At 46.9% G+C, this 20,014-nt stretch overlaps 1 protein-coding gene and 1 long non-coding RNA gene across 2 annotated transcripts in view; both read right to left on the bottom strand.

Annotated features, from left to right (window-relative positions):
• LOC132539424 (uncharacterized) overlaps positions 1-20,014 on the bottom strand; it is a 279,884-nt gene that overhangs the window by 145,690 nt on the left and 114,180 nt on the right. The window lies entirely within an intron of this gene.
• LOC103123145 (tubulin alpha-3 chain) lies at positions 40-12,387 on the bottom strand. Its single transcript, XM_016192829.2, has 5 exons — positions 12,310-12,387; positions 3,846-4,068; positions 2,953-3,101; positions 1,822-2,502; positions 40-418 (listed from the first exon to the last, which is right to left on the bottom strand). The coding sequence occupies exons 1-5, from the start codon at positions 12,310-12,312 to the stop codon at positions 122-124; spliced, it is 1,353 nt and encodes a 450-aa protein (XP_016048315.2). The 5' UTR covers positions 12,313-12,387; the 3' UTR covers positions 40-121.

Here is a 20,014-nt window from a genome sequence, read left to right as displayed (position 1 = left end):
GGAAACTGTGTTTTAAGTGCAGCACAAGTGACAAATGCCTCAATACAGAAATTTTAATAGGTAAACATACTTTGTTACAGTGAGGGGCGTGCAAAGGCCCAGCTGCCAGCCACTCTCCCATTCAGTATTCTTCCCCTTCTTCGGCCTCCGCTTCCACGGAATCCACGCCCACTTCTTCATAATCTTTCTCCAGAGCTGCCAGGTCCTCCCGGGCCTCGGAGAACTCCCCTTCCTCCATGCCTTCCCCCACGTACCAATGCACAAAGGCGCGCTTGGCGTACATGAGGTCGAACTTGTGGTCCAGGCGGGCCCAGGCCTCTGCGATGGCGGTGGTATTGCTCAGCATGCACACAGCCCGCTGCACCTTAGCCAGGTCTCCTCCGGGGACGACTGTGGGAGGCTGGTAGTTGATGCCCACCTGCCAGAGAACAGAGCACCGTGTGAAGCTCCTGCCACACCCAAAAATACCTGGTTGTTTTTTTTTACAGGAAAATCAATTCTATATGGACTTCTGTGCTGCTTATAGATATTAATGTGGGAATTGTAGGTAGAACTGAGAAATACAGGGAAATTCTGAACATTTTGGCATTTCATGTGGTTATTATTTGATAACTCCAGAAGGAAGTTAAAAATTCACTGAATAGGGACCTGGTGGTGGTGCAGCGAGTTGAGCGCACGTTACAATGCACAAGGATGTGGGTTCAAGCCCCCCCCCCCCCCCCCCCCCCCCCCCGTCCCCACCAGCAAGGGGAAACCTTTTCAAGTGTACAGATGGCTGTCTCTCCTTCTATTCCCCCCCCTTCCAATTCTGATCGTCTCTATCAAATAAAGATAATTAAAAATTTTTTTTATTATTTTCCTGTTTGTAACCCATGTTTTATTGTTGTGGTTATTGTTGTTGATGATGACGTCATTGTTAGGACAGAGAGAAATGGAGAGAGGAGGGGAAGACAGAGAAGGGCAGAGAAAGACACTTGCAGACCTGCTTCACCACTTTTGAAGCGACTCCCCTGCAGCTGGGGAGCCAGGGCTCAAACCGGGATCCTTGTGCTTCCTGCCACATGTGCTTAACCTGCTGTGCTACCGCCCGACCAGCCAAAGATAATTTTTTTAAAGATAGATTTAAAAATAAGTAAAGAATAAGTTATGCAAGGATCCCGATTTGAGCCCCCTGTACCCCACCTACAGAGGGGTCACTTCACAAGAGGTGAAGCAGGGCTACAGTTGTCTGTCTTTCCCCATCTCTTATCTTCTCCTTCCCTCTTAATTTCTCAGTCCTATCCAATAAAATGGGGGAAAAACTGGCCACCACGAGCAGTGCATTTGTAGTGCTGGCAACAAGGCAAAAAAGAAAAAAAACTTTTTAAAAAAATCATTGATTTAATTACTTTTTTTTTTTTTGCCTCCAAAGTTATTGCAGGGGTTTGGTGCCTACACTATGAATCCACCCTCCTATAGGTCATTTTTCCCATTTTGTTGTCCTTGTTGTTGTTGGATAGGACAGAGAAATCGAGAGATGGGGAAGACAGAGAGTGGGAAAGAAAGACACCTGCAGACCTGCTTCACCACCCTTTAAGCAAGCCCCCTGCAGGTGGGGATCCAGGGGCTGGAACTGGGATCCTTCTGCTGCTCCTTGTACTTTGCATCATGTGCACTTAACCCACCGTGCTACCACCCAGTCCCCAATTACCACTTCTGACTACTACTTTAAGATCAAGAGTCCAGCTGCTTAGCAGTAGGGGTTTCTTCAAAGGAGACACTTGTGCGCAGGGTCTGCGGCTTGGCGCCAAGTGACACCACTCATGACCCCGTCCATCCTACCTTAAATCCAGTGGGGCACCAATCCACAAACTGGATGGTGCGCTTGGTTTTGATGGTGGCGATGGCTGCGTTGACGTCTTTGGGGACCACGTCGCCCCTGTACAGCATGCAGCAGGCCATGTATTTGCCGTGGCGAGGGTCGCACTTGACCATCTGGTTGGCTGGCTCGAAGCAGGCGTTGGTGATCTCGGCCACCGACAACTGCTCGTGGTAGGCCTTCTCCGCCGAGATGACCGGGGCGTAGGTGGCCAGCGGGAAGTGGATGCGGGGGTAGGGCACCAGGTTGGTCTGGAATTCCGTCAGGTCCACGTTGAGGGCCCCGTCGAAGCGCAGGGAGGCAGTGATGGAGGACACGATCTGCCCGATCAGGCGGTTGAGGTTGGTGTAGGTGGGCCGTTCGATGTCCAGGTTGCGACGGCAAATGTCGTAGATGGCCTCGTTGTCCACCATGAAGGCACAGTCAGAGTGTTCCAGGGTCGTGTGCGTGGTCAGGATGGAGTTGTAGGGCTCCACCACTGCCGTGGACACCTGGGGGGCCGGGTAGATGGCAAATTCCAGCTTGGACTTCTTGCCATAGTCTACCGACAGCCGCTCCATGAGCAGAGATGCAAAGCCGGAGCCGGTGCCGCCTCCGAAGCTGTGGAAGATGAGGAAGCCCTGCAGCCCAGTGCACAGATCCGCCTGTGAGAGGGAGAGAAGGGGGGAGGGGGAGGGGAGGGAGAAGGAGGGAGAGAAGGGACCTTGAGTCAATGCCTGTAGGAGCCACAAGCAGGCAGCCACTTCCAACAAGCCAAGACAACTTCTCTCCCCCTGCCGGCTTCTTCTTCTTTTTTTAAAAAGGTTTAATTATTTATTAGTGAGAAACATAGGAGGAGAGAGAAAGAGCCAGACATCACTCTGGTACATGTGCTGCCAGGGACTGAACTGAGGACCTCATACTTGAAAGTCCGATACTTTATTCACTGTACCACCTCCCGGACCACCCCTGCTGGCTTCTGTGGACTCAGCCATCCACAGCGAGTTGCATCAGGCTCAGAGTCACAGACCAGACTTTAAATGTGTGGACACACCGCACACACTCTGCAACTCACACCCTGTCCCAACCCCAGGCCTCCCTGGCGCTCTCCTTACCAGCTTGCGGATCCGGTCCAGGACCAGGTCAACGATCTCCTTGCCAATGGTGTAGTGGCCTCTGGCATAGTTATTGGCTGCATCTTCCTTCCCGGTGATCAGCTGCTCCGGGTGGAAGAGCTGCCTGTACGTGCCTGTGCGCACTTCATCTACAAGGAAGACACGTGTGTTGGGTCTATGAGGTCCAGTGGGAGCTCACAGGACACACAGATGGTCGGGGGGGGGGGTGCGGTTTGGACAAGCTGTTCTTTGCTAAGTCACCTGAGCCTCACAGACAATGGGCCTTGGGACACACAGAACACATGTGCGTCTTTGGCTCAGGGGGCTTAAGGCAGCTCCTTGGAGAGACACCTGCCTGCCTGCCCATTCCCAGGGAAGCAGCTCTCCCACACTCACGCTCCTTACACCTGCAGTCACCGGGCCAGTGTGACTTTTGTCAGGCAGTCCTGTCAGGGTCCCCTCTGTAGGGTGACATTCTGGGGTCCCCTGGTGGCTGTGAAAGTAGCTCTCTCGGGGAGCCAGTGTGACCTACTGTCTGCAGGAACCCAGAGAGTGTTCTCTGTACATCTCCCTATGTCTAGGATGCAGGTTGGGTCTCCTGTGCACCAGAGACAGAGCCCTCAGTCAGCCTGTCTCTCACTGAGGCTGGCAAAGCAGCTTGTTCTCTACTTGAGGGTTTTCTGAATCAGGAGCGAGTCCTACTCCCACTGCAACCACAGGCCTTTCACACACCACCACCACCACCCCACCTCTGGGCATGCCCCGGGCTTTTCCTCGTAGGTCCCACCCTTGCTGCAGAGGGATGGACGGGATGGATGCCAAGGAGCGTAGGTGGACCTCTAGTGAGTCTCTCCTACCCTCCAGGAAGTTACCCCAAGTGCCCAAGTACCTACCAACCACGGTGGGCTCCAGGTCCACAAACACGGCTCTGGGCACATGCTTGCCAGCTCCGGTCTCGCTGAAGAAAGTGTTGAAGGAGTCATCTCCACCACCGATGGTTTTGTCACTTGGCATCTGACCATCGGGCTGAATTCCATGTTCAAGGCAGTACAGTTCCCAGCAGGCATTGCCAATCTGGACACCTGCCTGTCCCACGTGGATGGAGATGCACTCACGCTAGAACCATGACACAAGCGTGAGACTCACTTATTTAAGATCATCAACATTATACTTCATGCAAAACGCAATTTTGGTGTTTGCTTCAGTGTATCTAGGCTTCTCGAACATTTCCTCTGAGGATTAAGTGACCCTTTATCTCTCTTTTACTTTTCTCTCTTTTTACCAGAGCCCTGCTCAGCTCTGGCTTATAGTGGTGTGGGGGGATTGAACCTGGGACTTTGGACCCTCAGGCATGAGAGTCTCTTTGCATAACCATTATACTTATCTACCCCTGCCCCCATTTATCTCTGTGGCAACTGACATGCTCTGAAAAGTCCAATTTACTAAGGGCTAAAGTTATTTCAGATGTTTGTGGCTGTACAAAAATGAGGCCATTGTGGTCTGGGAGGTGGCACAGTGGGTAAAGCATTGAATTCTCAACCATGAGGTCCTGAGTTCGATCCCCAGCAACACATATACCAACCAGAGTGATGTCTGGTTCTTTCTTTGTACTGTAGTTAACTATACATTATGGCTAGTTATGAAAATTCTTAGCTACAGGAGTTTATTTTTTTTAAATATCTTCATTTGCTTATTGACTAGAGACAGCCAGAAATTGAGGTATATGGAAAGACAGAGAGGGTGAGAGGTAGAGACACACCTGCAGCACAGCTTCACCACTTATGAAGCTTTCCCCCTGCAGTGGGAACTGGAGATTGAACCTGGGTCCTTGCACAATGTAATATGTGTACTCAGTCAGGTGCGCCAACAGCAGGCCCCTACAGGAGTTTTTTTAATTTATTACTATAACATTGCTCAGCTCTGGCTTCGGGTGGTGTAGGGGATTGAATCTAAGTCTTCGGATCCTCTGGCATGAAGGATTTTTTGCATAGCCATTATGCTATCCATCCACCATTTTCACACCATGCAAAGAGCATTTTTAATTTTTTTGATAGAAACAGAGAGATTGAGGGGCCAGGTAGTGGTTCCCCTAGTTGAGCATACGTTACTGTGCACAATAACACAGGTTCAGGATCCTAGTCTCCACCACATGCTTTTTGAATGGTGAGGCAGTGCTGCAGATGTCTCTCTGTCTCTCTCCCTCTACCACCCACTTCCCTCTTGATTTCTGGCTGTCTCGATCCAATAAATAAAAATAATATAATTAATTATTTTAATTCTTAAAAAAGATTGAAATGGCTTGGTGCCTGCACTACGAATCCACTGCTCCAGGAGGCTGTTTTTTCCCCCTTTTGTTGCCATTGTTGTTTTGTCGTTGTTGTGGTTATTATTGTTATTGATGTCATTGTTGTTGGATAGGACAGAGAGAAATGGAGGAGGCGAAGACAGAGAGGAGAGAAAGATAGACACCTGCAGTCCTGCTTTACCACTTGTGAAGCGACCCCCCTGCAGGTGGGGAGCAGGGGGCTCGAACTAGATCCTTACACTGGTCTTTGCTCTTTGTGCCATGTGCTCTTAACCCACTGCGCTACTGCCTGACCCCTCTAGACCATATCTTAACCTCGGGGAAGGACTGAACCAGAGCATAAAACAGCTAAACACGGCTGGTTACTATGCGTCTAACCTGTTCTCCTTCCATCTCTGTGCTCCTGGTAGCTGACCATGTGAACTGTCTAAGGGCTGCCTGCCCTCTAACTTCAGATTGGTTTGTTCAATGGTAGGTAGCAAAAGCTGTTCCCTCCCGCCATTCTGTCTTCATGGGCTCCCATTAAAAAAAGCAAACGCACTCTTCATAAAGCTACACTTCCAACTATTATTAACTATCTTCCCTCACTCCTCCTCTTCATGCTTGTGGGGGTTATGGTTGCCAAGGCACCAACACTGAGGGAAGATGTCTTTTTTTTTTTTTTTTTGCCTCCAGGGTTTTACTGAGACTTAGTTCCTGCATTATGAATTCACTGCTCCTGGCCATTTCCCCAATTTTTTGTTGCCCTTGTTTTTGTTATTGTTGTTATAGCTGTTGTTGCTGGATAGGACAGAAACTGAGAGAGATGAGGAAGTCAGAGAGGGAGAGAGAAAGCCACCTGCAGACCTGCTTCACCATTTGTGAAACAACCCCCTGCAGGTGGGGTGCCAGGGGCTTGAACCAGGATCCTTGTGCTTCACACCATGTGCGCTTAACCTGCTGCGCTACTGCCTTACGCTGGGCTGCTGTGTTTTTGTGGTTTCCTTAAACTCTGCCTATGTTTTTATAAACACTACCATTTTTAGTTTCTCCTCAAAGCGTCTACCTTGCATATAGCATCTCTCCTACCAGAGCCTAATGAGTCATTTGTTCCATTTTAGATAGGCTATCACTGCAAACACATATAGAAGGTCAAATTAAATTTGAGGTGTCTTATCCACTCTGAATCAGAATGTGTAACTCCATGACATGAAGTCCTGCTTTCTATCCACACTGTAAGAGAAAGCACCACCCATTTTAGAGTACTCATTGCAGCAAAGAGCAATGTAATGCAGCAGTCTCTCCACAGCTTTCCAGAAGGGACCATTTAGTGCTGGAGGGAACTTCCTCAATGACAAGGAACTCATAGCTCCAAAAGGACTTCATAGGTGAAGCCATTTTCAAAGCCACATCGTTTGCTTGCCTTACTTACATCCAGATCCTGTATTTTCCAAGAGGCCAGATTTGACACTCTACTTAGACCTAATAAGATCTGAGTTAGAAGTCCCATGAATTGAGAGAATATTGATTTCTTCATTTATAAAATGGGGGCATGGTTCAGAGGTAGCGCAGTAGGTAAAGCACTGGACTTTCAAGCATGAGGTCCCAAGTTCAATCCCCGGCAGCCCATGTACCAGAGTAGTGTCTGGGTTTTTTTTTCTCCTCTTATCTTTCTCATTAATAAATAAATATCTTTAAAATAAATAAAATGGGGTCTGGGACCTGGGTGGTGGTGCACCTGTTTGAGGTCCTACATTACAGTGCACAAGGACCTGGGTTTAAGCCTCCAGTCCCCACCTGCAGGGGAAGCTTCACATGTAGTGAAGCAGAGCTGCAGGTCTCTCTGAACCTCTCTACCTCCCCTTTCCCTCTCAATTTCTCTCTTTCCCTATCTACAATAAATGAACAAAAATATTTAAAAAAATAATTTAAAAATGAAAAAAATGGGGCAGGGGAGTTGAGTAGCCTGCAAGTCCACTTCCATCTGATTATCCAATGAAACTAATCAAGGTAGTGAGGAAAATAACTATTTGATTTGATCACTATTATTAACTTTTTTTTTTTTGCCTCCAGGGTTATTACTGGGCTTGGTGCTTGCACTACAAATCCATTGCTCCTGTGGTCATTTTTGATTTTTTTTTTTTGATAGGACAGAGGGAAATTGAGAGGGGAGGGGAAAATAGAGAAAAAGAAAAATAGATGTCTGTAGCTCTGCTTCCCTGCTTGTGAAGCAACCCCCCTGCAGCAGCAAGTGAGGATACGGGGTTCAAGCTCAGGTCCTTGTGCAGGTCCTTCCCCATAGTACTATGTGCACTTAAACAGGTGTGCTATGTCCAGCCATCACCATCATCGTCATCATCATTATACCATCACTATTATATTATACTGTCTTCCCTGCCCCCAGCCTTTTATATTTCCAGAGCACTGGTCTGCTTTGGTTTATGGTAGTGCTCAGGATTGAACTTGGGAGTTCAGACCTTTTGGCTTGAAAGTTGTTTTGCATAACCATCATGCTGTTTCCCAAGCCCCATACCCTACTGCCCACAAAAATCATCCTTAGTTTTCAACAGAGAATTATTTAAATTATTCTGTTGATGTTATATAAATCATTAAAATATAATTTATTTGTAGGCCTGCTGGTAGTATACCCAGTAGAGTGCACAAATTATCATGCACAAGGATGGTAATATTTAAGCCCTGTTCCCCACCTACAATTTTCTTTCTCCCATCTCTGTCTTCCCTCTTAAGTTTCCTCTGTCCTATCAAATAAAAAAGAAAAGAAAAGAAAGGGGAGGTGGTGGAATAGCTACTAGGAGCGGTAGGTTTGTTGGGCAGACACTGAGCCCCAGCGATAACCCTAATGACAATTTTAAAAAATTAATTCATTCGCTAGATCTTTCCTGAAAAAAAAAAAAAGAACAGAAGAAAGAAAACTGAAGCTTCTTCTTTTCAAACTTTAGGCTAAACTCTCCTCACTCTCAGTAAAATGACACCATTCCCTACTTAACCCAGAAATTTCAACTTTTCTAAAAGATTGAGACAGAGAGTCAAAGAGGCAGAGAGAGAGTGAAAGAGGCCACAACACTGAAGTTTTCTTCAGTGAGTTGTGGGATAGACTCAAACCTGAGCTGTGCACATGACAAAGCAGCACACTATCCAAGCTATTTCACCAGCCCAGAATTTTCATTTCTTAGAAAAACATTTAATATTTTTATGGGGGGATGAGAGAATGACCAAAGCACTGTTCATTTTTGGCATATGTGAAACCTGGGTCCTCAGGCATGCAAGTTCTGTGCTCAACTGCTGACCTATCTCCTCAGCCACTAAACTGTTTTTTTAATACTTATTTATGAAAGAGGAAAGGCTAGAACACTGCTCTGACATGTGGTGCTGGGAGTTCAATTCTTGTCCTCACACAAGCCAGCCCTAATTCTACCAATAAGCCATCACCTTAGCAGTCAGAAATATCAGTCTCTTGCCATCAGATATACCTTTTTGTTCTTTTCCCTCCCTTACAATAATGCTATGCTTCAGCCTGTTATTGATCCATTGTTTCTACTCATCACCTACCCAGCAACATCCTCAAAGTAATTACTATGAGTTCCTAGGCAACTAGGAGTCCACAGAGAATACAGAGAGATAAAAATCAGTTTCATGGGGCAGGGATTACAGCATAGTGGTTATGCAAAAGACTTTCATGCCTAAAGCTCCAAGGTCACAGGTTCAATACCCAGCACCTCTATAAACCAGATCTGAGTAGTGCTCTGGTCTCTCTGTATCCTTCTCATTAAAATAGAAAAAAAAAGTTGGGAGCCGGGCAGTGGTGCAGCAGGTTAAGCACACATGGCGCCAAGCGCAAGGACCAGTGTAAGGATCCCGGTTCGAGCCCCCGGCTCCCCACCTGCAGGGAGGTTTGCTTCAAAAGCGTTGAAGCAGGTCTGCAGGTGTCTATCTTTCACCACCACCCCCCGTCTTCCCCTCTTCTCTCGATTTCTGTCCTCGCCAACAATAATGACAGCAAGAACAACAATATTAATAACGATGATAAACAACAAGGACAACAAAAGGGAAAAATATTTTTAAAAAGGAAAGAAAGAAAAAAGCAATTTCATGGTGATGAGAGACACCTCACCTGGTAAGGCACTTGCCTTACCAAGCTCTAAGTCTCTGGTTTGAGTACCCAACACCACATGGCAACACCATCACATTAGGGGAAGCTTCCCAGATGATGGAGCAGTGCCATGGTGGGTAACTCCCCTTCTCTGAAATAAGAAGAATGAAAACAGTACAGGAGTGGTGAAATCCTGAATCCACAGGCCCCATGAACATACAAACACACAGACACACACAGAGCAATTTCAAGGAAATGCCCTTGTCAAACACACACATGTACATGACAACTTCATAGAAGTAGAAGGTATTGGGGGCTGGGCAGTGGCACAGCTGGTTAACCACACGTGTGAAGCATAAGGACCAGCATATGGATCCCGAACCTCCAGCTCCCCACCTGCAGGGGTCTCTTCACAAGTGGTGAAGCAGGTCTGCAGGTGTCTATCTTTCTCTCCCCCTCTCTGTCTCCCCCTCCTTTCTCCATTTCTCTGTCTTATCCAACAACAGCAATGACAGCAGTAACAACAATAACGATAAACAAGGGCAACAAAAGAAAAAAAAATAGCCTCCAGTAGCGCTGGATAACCCTGGAGGCAAAAAAAAAAAAAAATAGAAGGTATTGCCCTTTTCAATTTGCACTGAGGGTGAGTCATCAAAGGGGTAAAAAGTGTTTGCTTATAAACACAAATAAAAGTCATATCAGCTAATTGTACCAGTGGTTATTGGATTTAACCCCCACCAGGGTTATTTCTGGGGCTCAGTGTCTGTTGTATGACTCCACTGGCCCTGGAAGCCATTTTTTCCACAGGTAAGAGGGTAAGAGGTAGAGAGATAGAGAGGGAGAGAGAAAGAGACACACCTGCAGCACTGCTTCAGCATTCCTGAAACTCCCCTCTTGCACTTGGGTACTGGGGGCTTGAACCTGGCTCTTGGCATATAATAATGTGTGCTCACTGTACCGGATGAGCCAGTGCCTGGGCAGTAATTGGATTCTTTATACCTATGCACTCTGGATATTAAAAAAAAAATCTATGAATGCCCTTGATGGAGCAAAAGAAAAGATTAATTTTATTAAATTCATGCCCTATGGCACTGTGGCAAAATATGCTGAAGTACAAATGTCTAGAGAAAATGAACTTTTTTTTTTTTTGGCCCACTAGGTGGTTATCCTTGGGGCTCAGTGCCTCCACGAGCAATCTACCTTTGCCAGCAGCCATTATTTCCCCAGTCCATTTGTTTTCTTTCTAATAGAAAAGTTAGAGGGGAGGGACTGATAGGGAGACAGAAACACCTGCAGCCCTGCTTCACCACTCATGAATCGCGCACCCTTGCAGGTGGGGACCAGGGGCTTGAACCCAGACCCTTACTATATAGTGTCATGTGCACTGCTCTATCAGATCCTCATGACATGGCCCCTAGACCTGGCTTTTTCCCTCCTGTGCAATTCTACCGCTCCTCAAGGGTTCATTATTTTCCCAGATAGAGGTTGAGAGACAGAAGGTGAAGATACCAGTTCCTGAAGCTTCCCCTGTGCGGTGCTCATCACGTGGCTCAGTCCCAGGACCTTGTGGATGGTAAAGTGTGTGCTACCTAGTAAGCTCCCGCCCCCTCCCCAAGAAAAAAGCTTGACTACAGAACAGGGAGAGAGTTGTGGGGTGTTTAGACATGACTTTTGATCTATGTTCATCCGTGTGGCTCTAATGTGATTCCGTGTGTTTAAAGAGTCTTAGTTTTAATTTCTATTTTTTAATTTTTAAAATATTTATTTTTCCTTTTGTTGCCCTTTTTATTGTGGTAGTTATTATTGTTGTTGTTATTGATGTCGTCGTTGTTAGATAGGATAGAAAGAAATGGAGAGGGAGTCAGGAGGTAGCAGCGGGTTACATGCACGTGGCGCATAAGCGCAAGGACCAGCGTAAGGATCCCGGCTCGAGCCCCCGGCTCCCCATCTGCACCGGAGTCGCTTCACGAGTGGTGAAGCACGTGTGCAAGTGTCTATCTTTCTCTCCCCCTCTGTCTTCCCCTCCTTTCTCCATTTCTCTCTGTCCTATCCAATGACGACAACAATAAAACAAGGGCAAAAAAAAGAAAATAAATTAATTAATTTTTAAAAAAGAAAGAAATGGAGAGAGGGAGGGGAGAAAAAGACACCTGCAGACCTGCTTCACCGCGTATGAAGTGATTCTCCTGAGGTGGGGAGCCGGGGGCTTGAACTGGGATCCTTAACGCTGGTCCTTGAGCTTTGCGCCACATGCGCTTAACCCGCTGGGCTACTGCCTAACTCCCAGTTTTAATTTCTAATAGGTGAAAGACCCAGATAAACTCAACCCACATAAAAATGACTTTTAGAGGAGGGCTGGGCGATAGTGGAGCGGGTTAAGTGCACGTGGTGCGAAGTACAAGGATCTCAGTTCGAGCCACTGGCTCCCTACCTGCAGAGAGGTCGCTTCACAGGCGGTGAAGCAGGTCTGCAGGTGTCTGTCTTTCTCTCCCCCTCTCTGTCTTCCCCTCCTCTCTCTATCCAACAACAACAATAACAGCAATAACAATAATAAGGGCAACAAAAATGGGAAAAAATGGCCTCCAGGAGGAGTGGATTCATAGTGCAGGCACTGAGCCCCAGCGATAACCTGAAGGCAAAAAAAAGAAAAAAAGAGAAAAAAAAAACTTTTAGTAGAGCATTCCTGAGATTCAAATGCTTGGGGTCATCTCCTCCAGTCTGCAGCAATGCAACCACAGTTCCTTCTCAGAGGCCAAGTCAAGGCCATCTGACAACCCAGGTCCTCTGGGTCCCCCCGGGCACGATTTCTGGAGAGGCACTTGCACCTGCTGACCGCTGCCCCTTGCCCCCCCCGCCCCCCCCCCCCCGCCCCATGCTGCAGCTTTGGATGGCTCTCTTGCAAAAGATACCTGCAAAGCTGGGGTGCCCGGGGACCTCGCCAATGCCCAGCCCAGGGTCTCACCATAGTTAGCTCCTCTGCTGCTGCTCGATGCCGCTACTTGGCCTCAACCGCCGCCGTCGCCACCGCGCGCCCAACTGCCTCCGCTGTGTCCCCTGGGCGCGGTGCCTGAACTAGCCCGCCGCTGCCTGAGCAGCCATTGGTCCAGTGTGCTGGGTGGGCGGGCCGAGGCCCAGATGCCAATTTATGATTGGCTGGCGCTCAACTCATCGAGAGCAGTGCTTTCTGATAGGATGCGTGCTTGGCGGGAAGGCTCCTAACTGGTTGATGGTGGATTGGGAGCTGAGTCTCCCTGGTGCATCCTACAACTTCAGGTTGGAGTGGTCACTGTGCACCCCTGAGGGCTTGCAGGTGCGAATGTCCAGTCTCCCGAGGGTGACAATCGTTATATGACCCTTTGCTGCTGTCTGTCCTCTTGCAGACGCTCCAAGCACTTCCATATCTCCGGGCCTATTTGGATGGAGTTTTGCAGCACTGCCACCTGCAAAAGGCTAGCCATCATCTAAATAGAGCAGGCAGCATGGGCCAGGGAGATGGCATGGTGGCATGCAAAATGACTGAGGTTTGGAGGTCCCATTCAATCCCAAGGATCACCTTAATTTACCACCTTTTCCCCAGGGCAGGAACCCCTTTTCTACCCACCATTCAGAAAAACAAATTGGACAGGATTTACTACATAAATGCAGACTGGGTTTTTGGAGACAAGGAAGAGGGTAAACCTCCATGTGATTGGGGCGCAGCGCCCATTTGGATGTCCATGGAACAGCCCCCTGGTTTCTTCATTCCGCATAGGTCAGCTTACTTTTTTTTTTATCATCCAATGTGTGTATTTATGTCTGAGAAAATCAGGGGAGGGTGGATCCATGTGTGCCCCAGCTCATTGCCAAGTTCTGGCAACATCCTTGAGGCAGAACTAGAAGACCCTTGACTTCTCCTTTGAAGACATAGTGTAGGGAAAAGGACCCTTGTGATGGGACCCACCAGATAGAGTCATTGGGACTGTTCTGTAGGCCTGGGTGAAACCCTGAAGAATAAGGGCAGATCTACATTAGAAAGTGGACTCTGAAGATGGGGAAGGGGTGGTGGGTGGTGGCGCACCAGGTTAAGCTACATAGTACTAAGCACACATAGTACTAAGCGCAAGGACCTGCACAAGAATCCAGGTTCAAGCCCCCTCCCCACTTACAGGGGGGAATCTTCACAAGCAGGGAAGCAGGTCTGCAGGTGTCTATCTTTCTCTCTCCTTCTCTATCACCCCTCCCCTCTCAGCTTCTCTGTCCTATCGAATAAAAATGGGGGAAAAAAGAAAAGGGAAAAAATGGGTACCACAAGCAGTAGATTATTAGTGCACGAAAAAAAGAAAAAGGATTTTGGGGAGTGAGGGTGGGTTGACACTGGCACATTGGCTGAGTTGCACACATTACCATGAATAAGGACCTGGATTTGAGCCCTGGCTCCCCACCTGCAGGGGGAAGTATCACAAGTTGTGAAGCAGGTCTGCAGATGTCTTTCTCTCTCCCTCTCTATTTCCTCCTCCCCACTCAGCTTCTCTTTGTCTTATCCAATAAAAGAAGAAAAGAAAGAGAAAAGAAAAAAAAGGAAATAGGAAAATTGGCCCCTGGGGGCAGTGAATTCATAATGCCAACACTGAACCTCAGCTATCACCCTGGTGACAAAATAAAACAAAAACAAACTGAAGCAGAAAACGGATACATAATTCCTTAATATAACCTTCACTCATATTTCCCTGTTGTCTGATGACAAATGGGGGCAGTTGCTCCTGCCCCTACCCTCACTGGCTGAGCAGAACAGTACCAGGGCATCCCTTGAGATAAGAGCTGTTAAGAAGGCTGGCACCAGGGGAAGGGGCAATTCGGCCCAAGATAAGTTCCATATCCTCTTTTGCCTAGTTGATTTGCATCTAAATAATACACTGATTTTTGACACATCCCTGTGAAAGTTCTTTCACTTGTCTGCTCCTTTGAAATGAAAATATAACCTGTTGAAAAATGCTATTTAAACCTGTGTTGTTCCTTTGTTGAGGCAGAGAAATTTCTGAAGAGATTTGGTTCTCTTGCCCACTAGTGTAATAAACTCCTCTCTTTTCACCATAATTTCAGTTTAAGTTTCGTGTTTGGGCATAGTTTCTGTAACAAAACAAACAAAAAAACCCCAGAAAGTGGGCTTTAGGCTGCCAAAATAGCTCACTTGGATAGTGTACCTGCTTTGCCATGTATAGGACCCAATTTAGAACCTAGTCCTCACCACATTGGAGGAGGCTTCAGTGTTGTGGCGTGTGTGTGTGTGTGTGTGTGTGTGTGTGTGTGTGTGTTCCTGTCTGTCTCTTTTTCTGAAATAAGCCCAAGTGGTGATGCCTTGGTGATGATAAAAAAGAGAGGGAGTTGGGAGTCTAGCGGTGGCGCAGTGGGTGAAGCGCACGTGGCGCAAAGCGCAGGGACCGGCGTAAGGATCCCGGTTCGAGCCCCCGGCTCCCCACCTACAGGGGCGTCGCTTCACGGGCAGTGAAGCAGGTCTGCAGGTGTCTGTCTTTCTCTCCCCCTCTCTGTTTTCCTCTCCTCTCTCCATTTCTCTCTGTCCTATCCAACAACAAAAGCAACGTCAACAACGGCAATAATAACCGCAACGAGGCTGCAACAACTAGGGCAACAAAAAGGGGGAAAAATGGCCTCCAGGAACGGTGGATTCATGGTGCAGGCACTGAGCCCAGCAATAACCCTGGAGGAGGAAAAAAAAAAAAAAGAGAGAGGGAGTGGGGTGGGGTGGAGTGGGGTGGGTAGTCGATATCGTAACGGTTATATAAAAAGATTTTAATACCTGAGGACCCAAACTCCCAGGTTTGATCTCCTGCACCACTATAAAACAGAACTGAAGGGCCAGGCATCCATGATACGAAGTGCAAAGTTCGGTGTACGGATCCTGGTTCAAGCCCCCGGCTCCTCACCTGCAGGGCAGTTGCTTCACAGGCAGTGAAGCAGGTCTGCAAGTCTATATCTTTCTTTCCCCTTCTCTGTCTTCTCCTCTGTTGTTCTGCTTCTAATTCTGCTTCTAAGACCCCTTCTGTTGCATTGCTTAACACTGTGGTCTATTTACATAATCACTGTTTTACCTGAGACCTGCCCTGCCTACAGGGGATTTGTTTAATCCCCATTGGTTAGATGCAAGCTTGATACGCATGCTTTTTCCTTCTCCCCACCCCCTATCCTAAGTATTTCCTCTTCCGATCTGATACTTCCGCCTCAGGAGATATAAAGGACAGGATTTTCTAATGAAGGGAGATTAGATTGATTGTACTGCATCCCTGCTCACCAATAAAGATTGCACTGCTTCCCAGCTCAGCCATGAGTCCCTGGTCGTCTCTCTCCCACCCGCAAAGCTAGCCCGGCATCTGGCGCCCGAACAGGGACTGGCACTCCTCCTCTCAATTTCTCTCTGTCCTGTCCAGCAATAACAACAGCAATGCCAACAATAACAATAACAACAACAAGGGCAACCAAAAATGGGAAAAATGGCCCCTAGGAGCAGTGGATTCGTGGTGTAGGCACTGAGCCCCAGTGATAACCCTGGAGGTAAAATAAATAAAATAAGACAGAGCTGGGCCCCAGATCACATAAAATCGATGGGGTTTACAGTCAACAATATTTATACACCTTTCCCATATTTGGGAGCTACTCTATTCCCTGATCCAGCTTTCTGGTCCTTCTGCCAGCCATGACATCACCTCACCAGACAATAATTAGGATCCACCTGCATATCAGATTTCAGGCTCAGGCAAAACAAACAAACAAACAAAAAATCACTAGTATAGCCACAGGCCCTTTGGAATATAACTAAAATATGCCTAGTAGCTATCTACAAAATGGAGGCCCCCCCTCCCAACTCTTCATCTGCACTATTCCAGCCTTTAGGTTCATGATTGGTCAACAATTCATTTGGCTTTGTATGTTAACTCTCTTTTCAACCACCAGGTTCCACATGCTAGCATGATGCCAGCCAGACTTCCCTGGACAGACAACCCACCAATGTGTCCTGGAGCTCCACTTTCCCAGAGCCCTTCCCCACTAGGGAAAGAGAGAGACAGGCTGGGAGTATGGATCAGCCTGTCAACACCCATGTTCAGCAGGGAAGCAATTACAGAAGCCAGACCTTCCACCTTCTGCATCTCACAGTGACCTTGGGTCCATACACCCAGAGGGTTAAAGAATACAAAAGCTATCAGGAGAGGGGATGGGATACAGAGTTCTGGTGGTAGGAACTGTGTGAAGTTGTACCCCTCTTATCCTATGGTTTAGTCAATGTTTCCTTTTTATAAATAAAAAAATAAATATATAAATAAATAAAAACAGAGCTAAGGGCTGGAGAGATAGCATAATGGTTCTGCAAAAGACTTTCATACTTGAGGTTTTGCAATCCTAGGCTCAGTTCCCAGCACCAATACAAGTTAAAGATGAGCAATGCTCTGGTATTTCTCTCACTGTATTTTTCTCTTTGTAGTTCTTTAATTAAAGTAAACACATAAAAAATTTTAAGATTGTGGTCCAGGAGGTGGCACAGTGGCTAAGGCACTAGACTCTCAAGCATGAGGTCCTGAGTTCAATCCCTGGCAGCACATGTACCAGAGTGATGTCTGGCTCTTTCTCTCTCTCCCCTATCTTTCTCATAAATAAATAAATAAAATCTTAAAAAAAATTTTTTTTAAAGATTTTTTCTTAAAAAAAAAGGTTTTACCAATATGTCCTGGAGCTCAGCTTCCCCAGAGACCCACCCTACTAGGGAAAGAGAGAGGCAGACTGGGAGTATGGACCAACCAGTCAACGCCCATGTTCAGCGGGGAAGCAATTACAGAAGCCAGACCTTCTACCTTCTGCAACCCACAATGACCCTGGGTCCATGCTCCCAGAGGGATAGAGAATGGGAAAACTATCAGGGGAGGGGGTGGGATATGGAGATTGGGCGGTGGGAATTGTGTGGAGTTGTACCCCTCCTACCCTATAAAAAATAAATAAATAAATAAATAAATAAATAAAAAATATTACCAAAAAAAAGTTGTTTTTTTTTTTTGCACCAAAGGAGAAAGTCATTATCAAAGCCAGCGAAGACAGGGGAAAACCGCCTTGCCTCTCTCCTTTCTAGATGAGAGCACCCTTTTATTTTACTCAGTTAGGTTGCTGAAGTTCCAGATGTTACAGAGCGAGAATTAACCACCATCCACTGCAAGGAAGCAAAGATGTTTATTCACGAATTGCAATCCGGGCCGAGTGGTGACTGATGTTAGTCTACCAAGCTCCACCCTGAACAAGGCTCAAACCACAGAATTTATAGGAATTCAGACTACACTCAGGGAGGGGGAACACATCACCTTATCAGCCTGCATCTAATCACATACCATAGAAAACGCGGTATCCAATCATTTCAAACTAAGCAAGAAGCATGATCCATTCAAAGCAAAGTGCAGGCTAAATTCAAACATTGCAAGACCACACAGCCAATAAAATTCAACCAGGTAGGGTCACCACATCCCCCCACCATCAGCTGCCCCTTCCTAGAAAACAATTTCCTAGTGCAAAGGCCCTGATAAGCTCTGCCTGTTTGCAGGGTCTTGGTAAACAACCGGTGGCTTACTGATTCTTGGTAAACAACCGGTGGCTTATTGATTCTTGGTAAACAACCGGTGGCTTACTGATTAGGTCCTGTTCTTCAAGGGGGAAAGAGCAAGGAATTTTCCATCTCACACTACAAGCAACTTATACTAAAAGGAACTTAAAAACTTCTGCATAAAAAGGGAACATCAAGGCTACTGCCTTTTACACCAGATATCCACATACTGAGAGATTTAAACAATTTTTTTTTCCAGGAGTCTGGCGGTAGCGCAGCGGGTTAAGCACACATGGCACAAAGCTCGAAGACCGGTGGCTTAAGGACTCGAGTTCGCGGCTCCCCACCTGTAGGGGAGTCGCTTCACAGGCGGTGAAGCAGGACTGCAGGTGTTTTTCTCTCCCCATCTCTGTCTTCCCCTCCTCTCTCCATTTCTCTCTGTTCTATCTAACAACGACGACATCAGTAACAACAACAGTAATAACTTCAACAACAACAACAAAAAAGGACAACAAAAGGGAAAAAAAAGCCCCCCCCCCCCCATCTGAAGGTTAGAAGCGCTAGATCAAGGCTTAGAAGTATTGGTTTCTGGTTAAGTTTCTCTTTCTGGCAGGGTACCCTTCTGGCTTTGTCCTCATATGGCGTGGGAAGGGGGAGGGGAAAACACAAGCTCTCTGATGTGCATCTTCCCCTGAGGACACTAATCCCTTGGGATCCCAGCCCTCCCTTATGACCTCATTTAACCTTAATTACCTCCTGCCTCCAAGTATATTGGAGGTTAGACTTTCAACATGGGGTAGGGGGCACAATTCAGACTGTTACTTCATCCAACTACACCATTCATATAACTGAGGGGCTATTTTTTCCCCTTTTGTTGCCCTTGTTTTATCGTTGTTGTGGTTATTATTATTATTGTTATTGATGTCGTTGTTGGATAGGACAGAAAGATGGAGAGAGGAGGGGAAGACAGAGGGGGGGGGAGAGAAAGATAGATATATGCAGACCTGCTTTACTACTTCTGAAGCGACCCCCGCCCCCGCAGGTGGGGAGCTGGGGGCTCAAACCGAGATCCTTAAGCCGGTCTTCGTGCTTCACACCATGTGTGCTTAACCATGTGTGCTACTGCCCGATGCCCTCACGTTGTGTTTTTAAGGACTATAAACATTATTCTCTCTCTTTTTTAAAAAAGATGAAATTTTAATTTACAAGACTACTGTCACAGGCATATATTTTTTAATTATTTTATTTATTTTTCTTTTTTTTAATATTTATTTTATTTATTTATTTATTCCCTTTTGTTGCCCTTGTTGTTTTATTGCTGTAGTTATTATTGTTGTTGTCGTTGTTGGATAGGACAGAGAGAAATGGAGAGAGGGAGGGGAAGACAGAGAGGGGGAGAGAAAGATAGACACCTGCAGACCTGCTTCACCGCCTGTGAAGCGACTCCCCTGCAGGTGGGGAGCCGGGGTTCGAACCGGGATCCTTATGCAGGTCCTTGTGCTTTGCGCCACCTGCGCTTAACCCGCTGCGCTACAGCCCGACTCCCTAATTATTTTTTTGTTTTTGTTGCCCTTGTTGTTACAGCCCTTGTTATTGTCGTTATTGTTGCCATTGAGGTTGTTGGATAGGACAGAGAAATCGAGAGGAGGGGAGATAGAGAGGGGGGAGAAAGATAGACACCTGCAGACCTACTTCGCTGCTTGTGAAGCGCCCCCCCCCCCCCCCGCAGGTGGGGAGCCCAGGGCTTGAACCTGGATCTTTAACACCAGTCCTTGCACTTTGTATCATATGCACTAAACCCGCGGTGCTACCCGACCGACCCCCCACAGGCATAGTTTTATTATTATAAAAGTAACACACAGTAGAAAATGTGAAAGATATGTAAAAAATACAAAGAAAAATCCATAAACCTACAACCTAGGGGTTAAATATCATTACTATGTCAGGGCTTGGGGGCAGTTTTTATTTTCTGTGTACATACATTCATCTGTGTTTTTTAGGCAATTTGAATTAAACAATTCTTTTTTTTTTTTTTTTTTTTGCTCTGCAGGGTTATTGCTGAGGCTCTGTGCCTGCACTACAAATCCACTGCCAT

This window comes from Erinaceus europaeus, chromosome 1 (genome assembly GCF_950295315.1).
Source record: "Erinaceus europaeus chromosome 1, mEriEur2.1, whole genome shotgun sequence".
Taxonomy (NCBI): domain Eukaryota; kingdom Metazoa; phylum Chordata; class Mammalia; order Eulipotyphla; family Erinaceidae; genus Erinaceus; species Erinaceus europaeus.
Note: the sequence above shows the minus strand (reverse complement) of the source record. Positions and strands in the feature narration are given on the sequence as shown.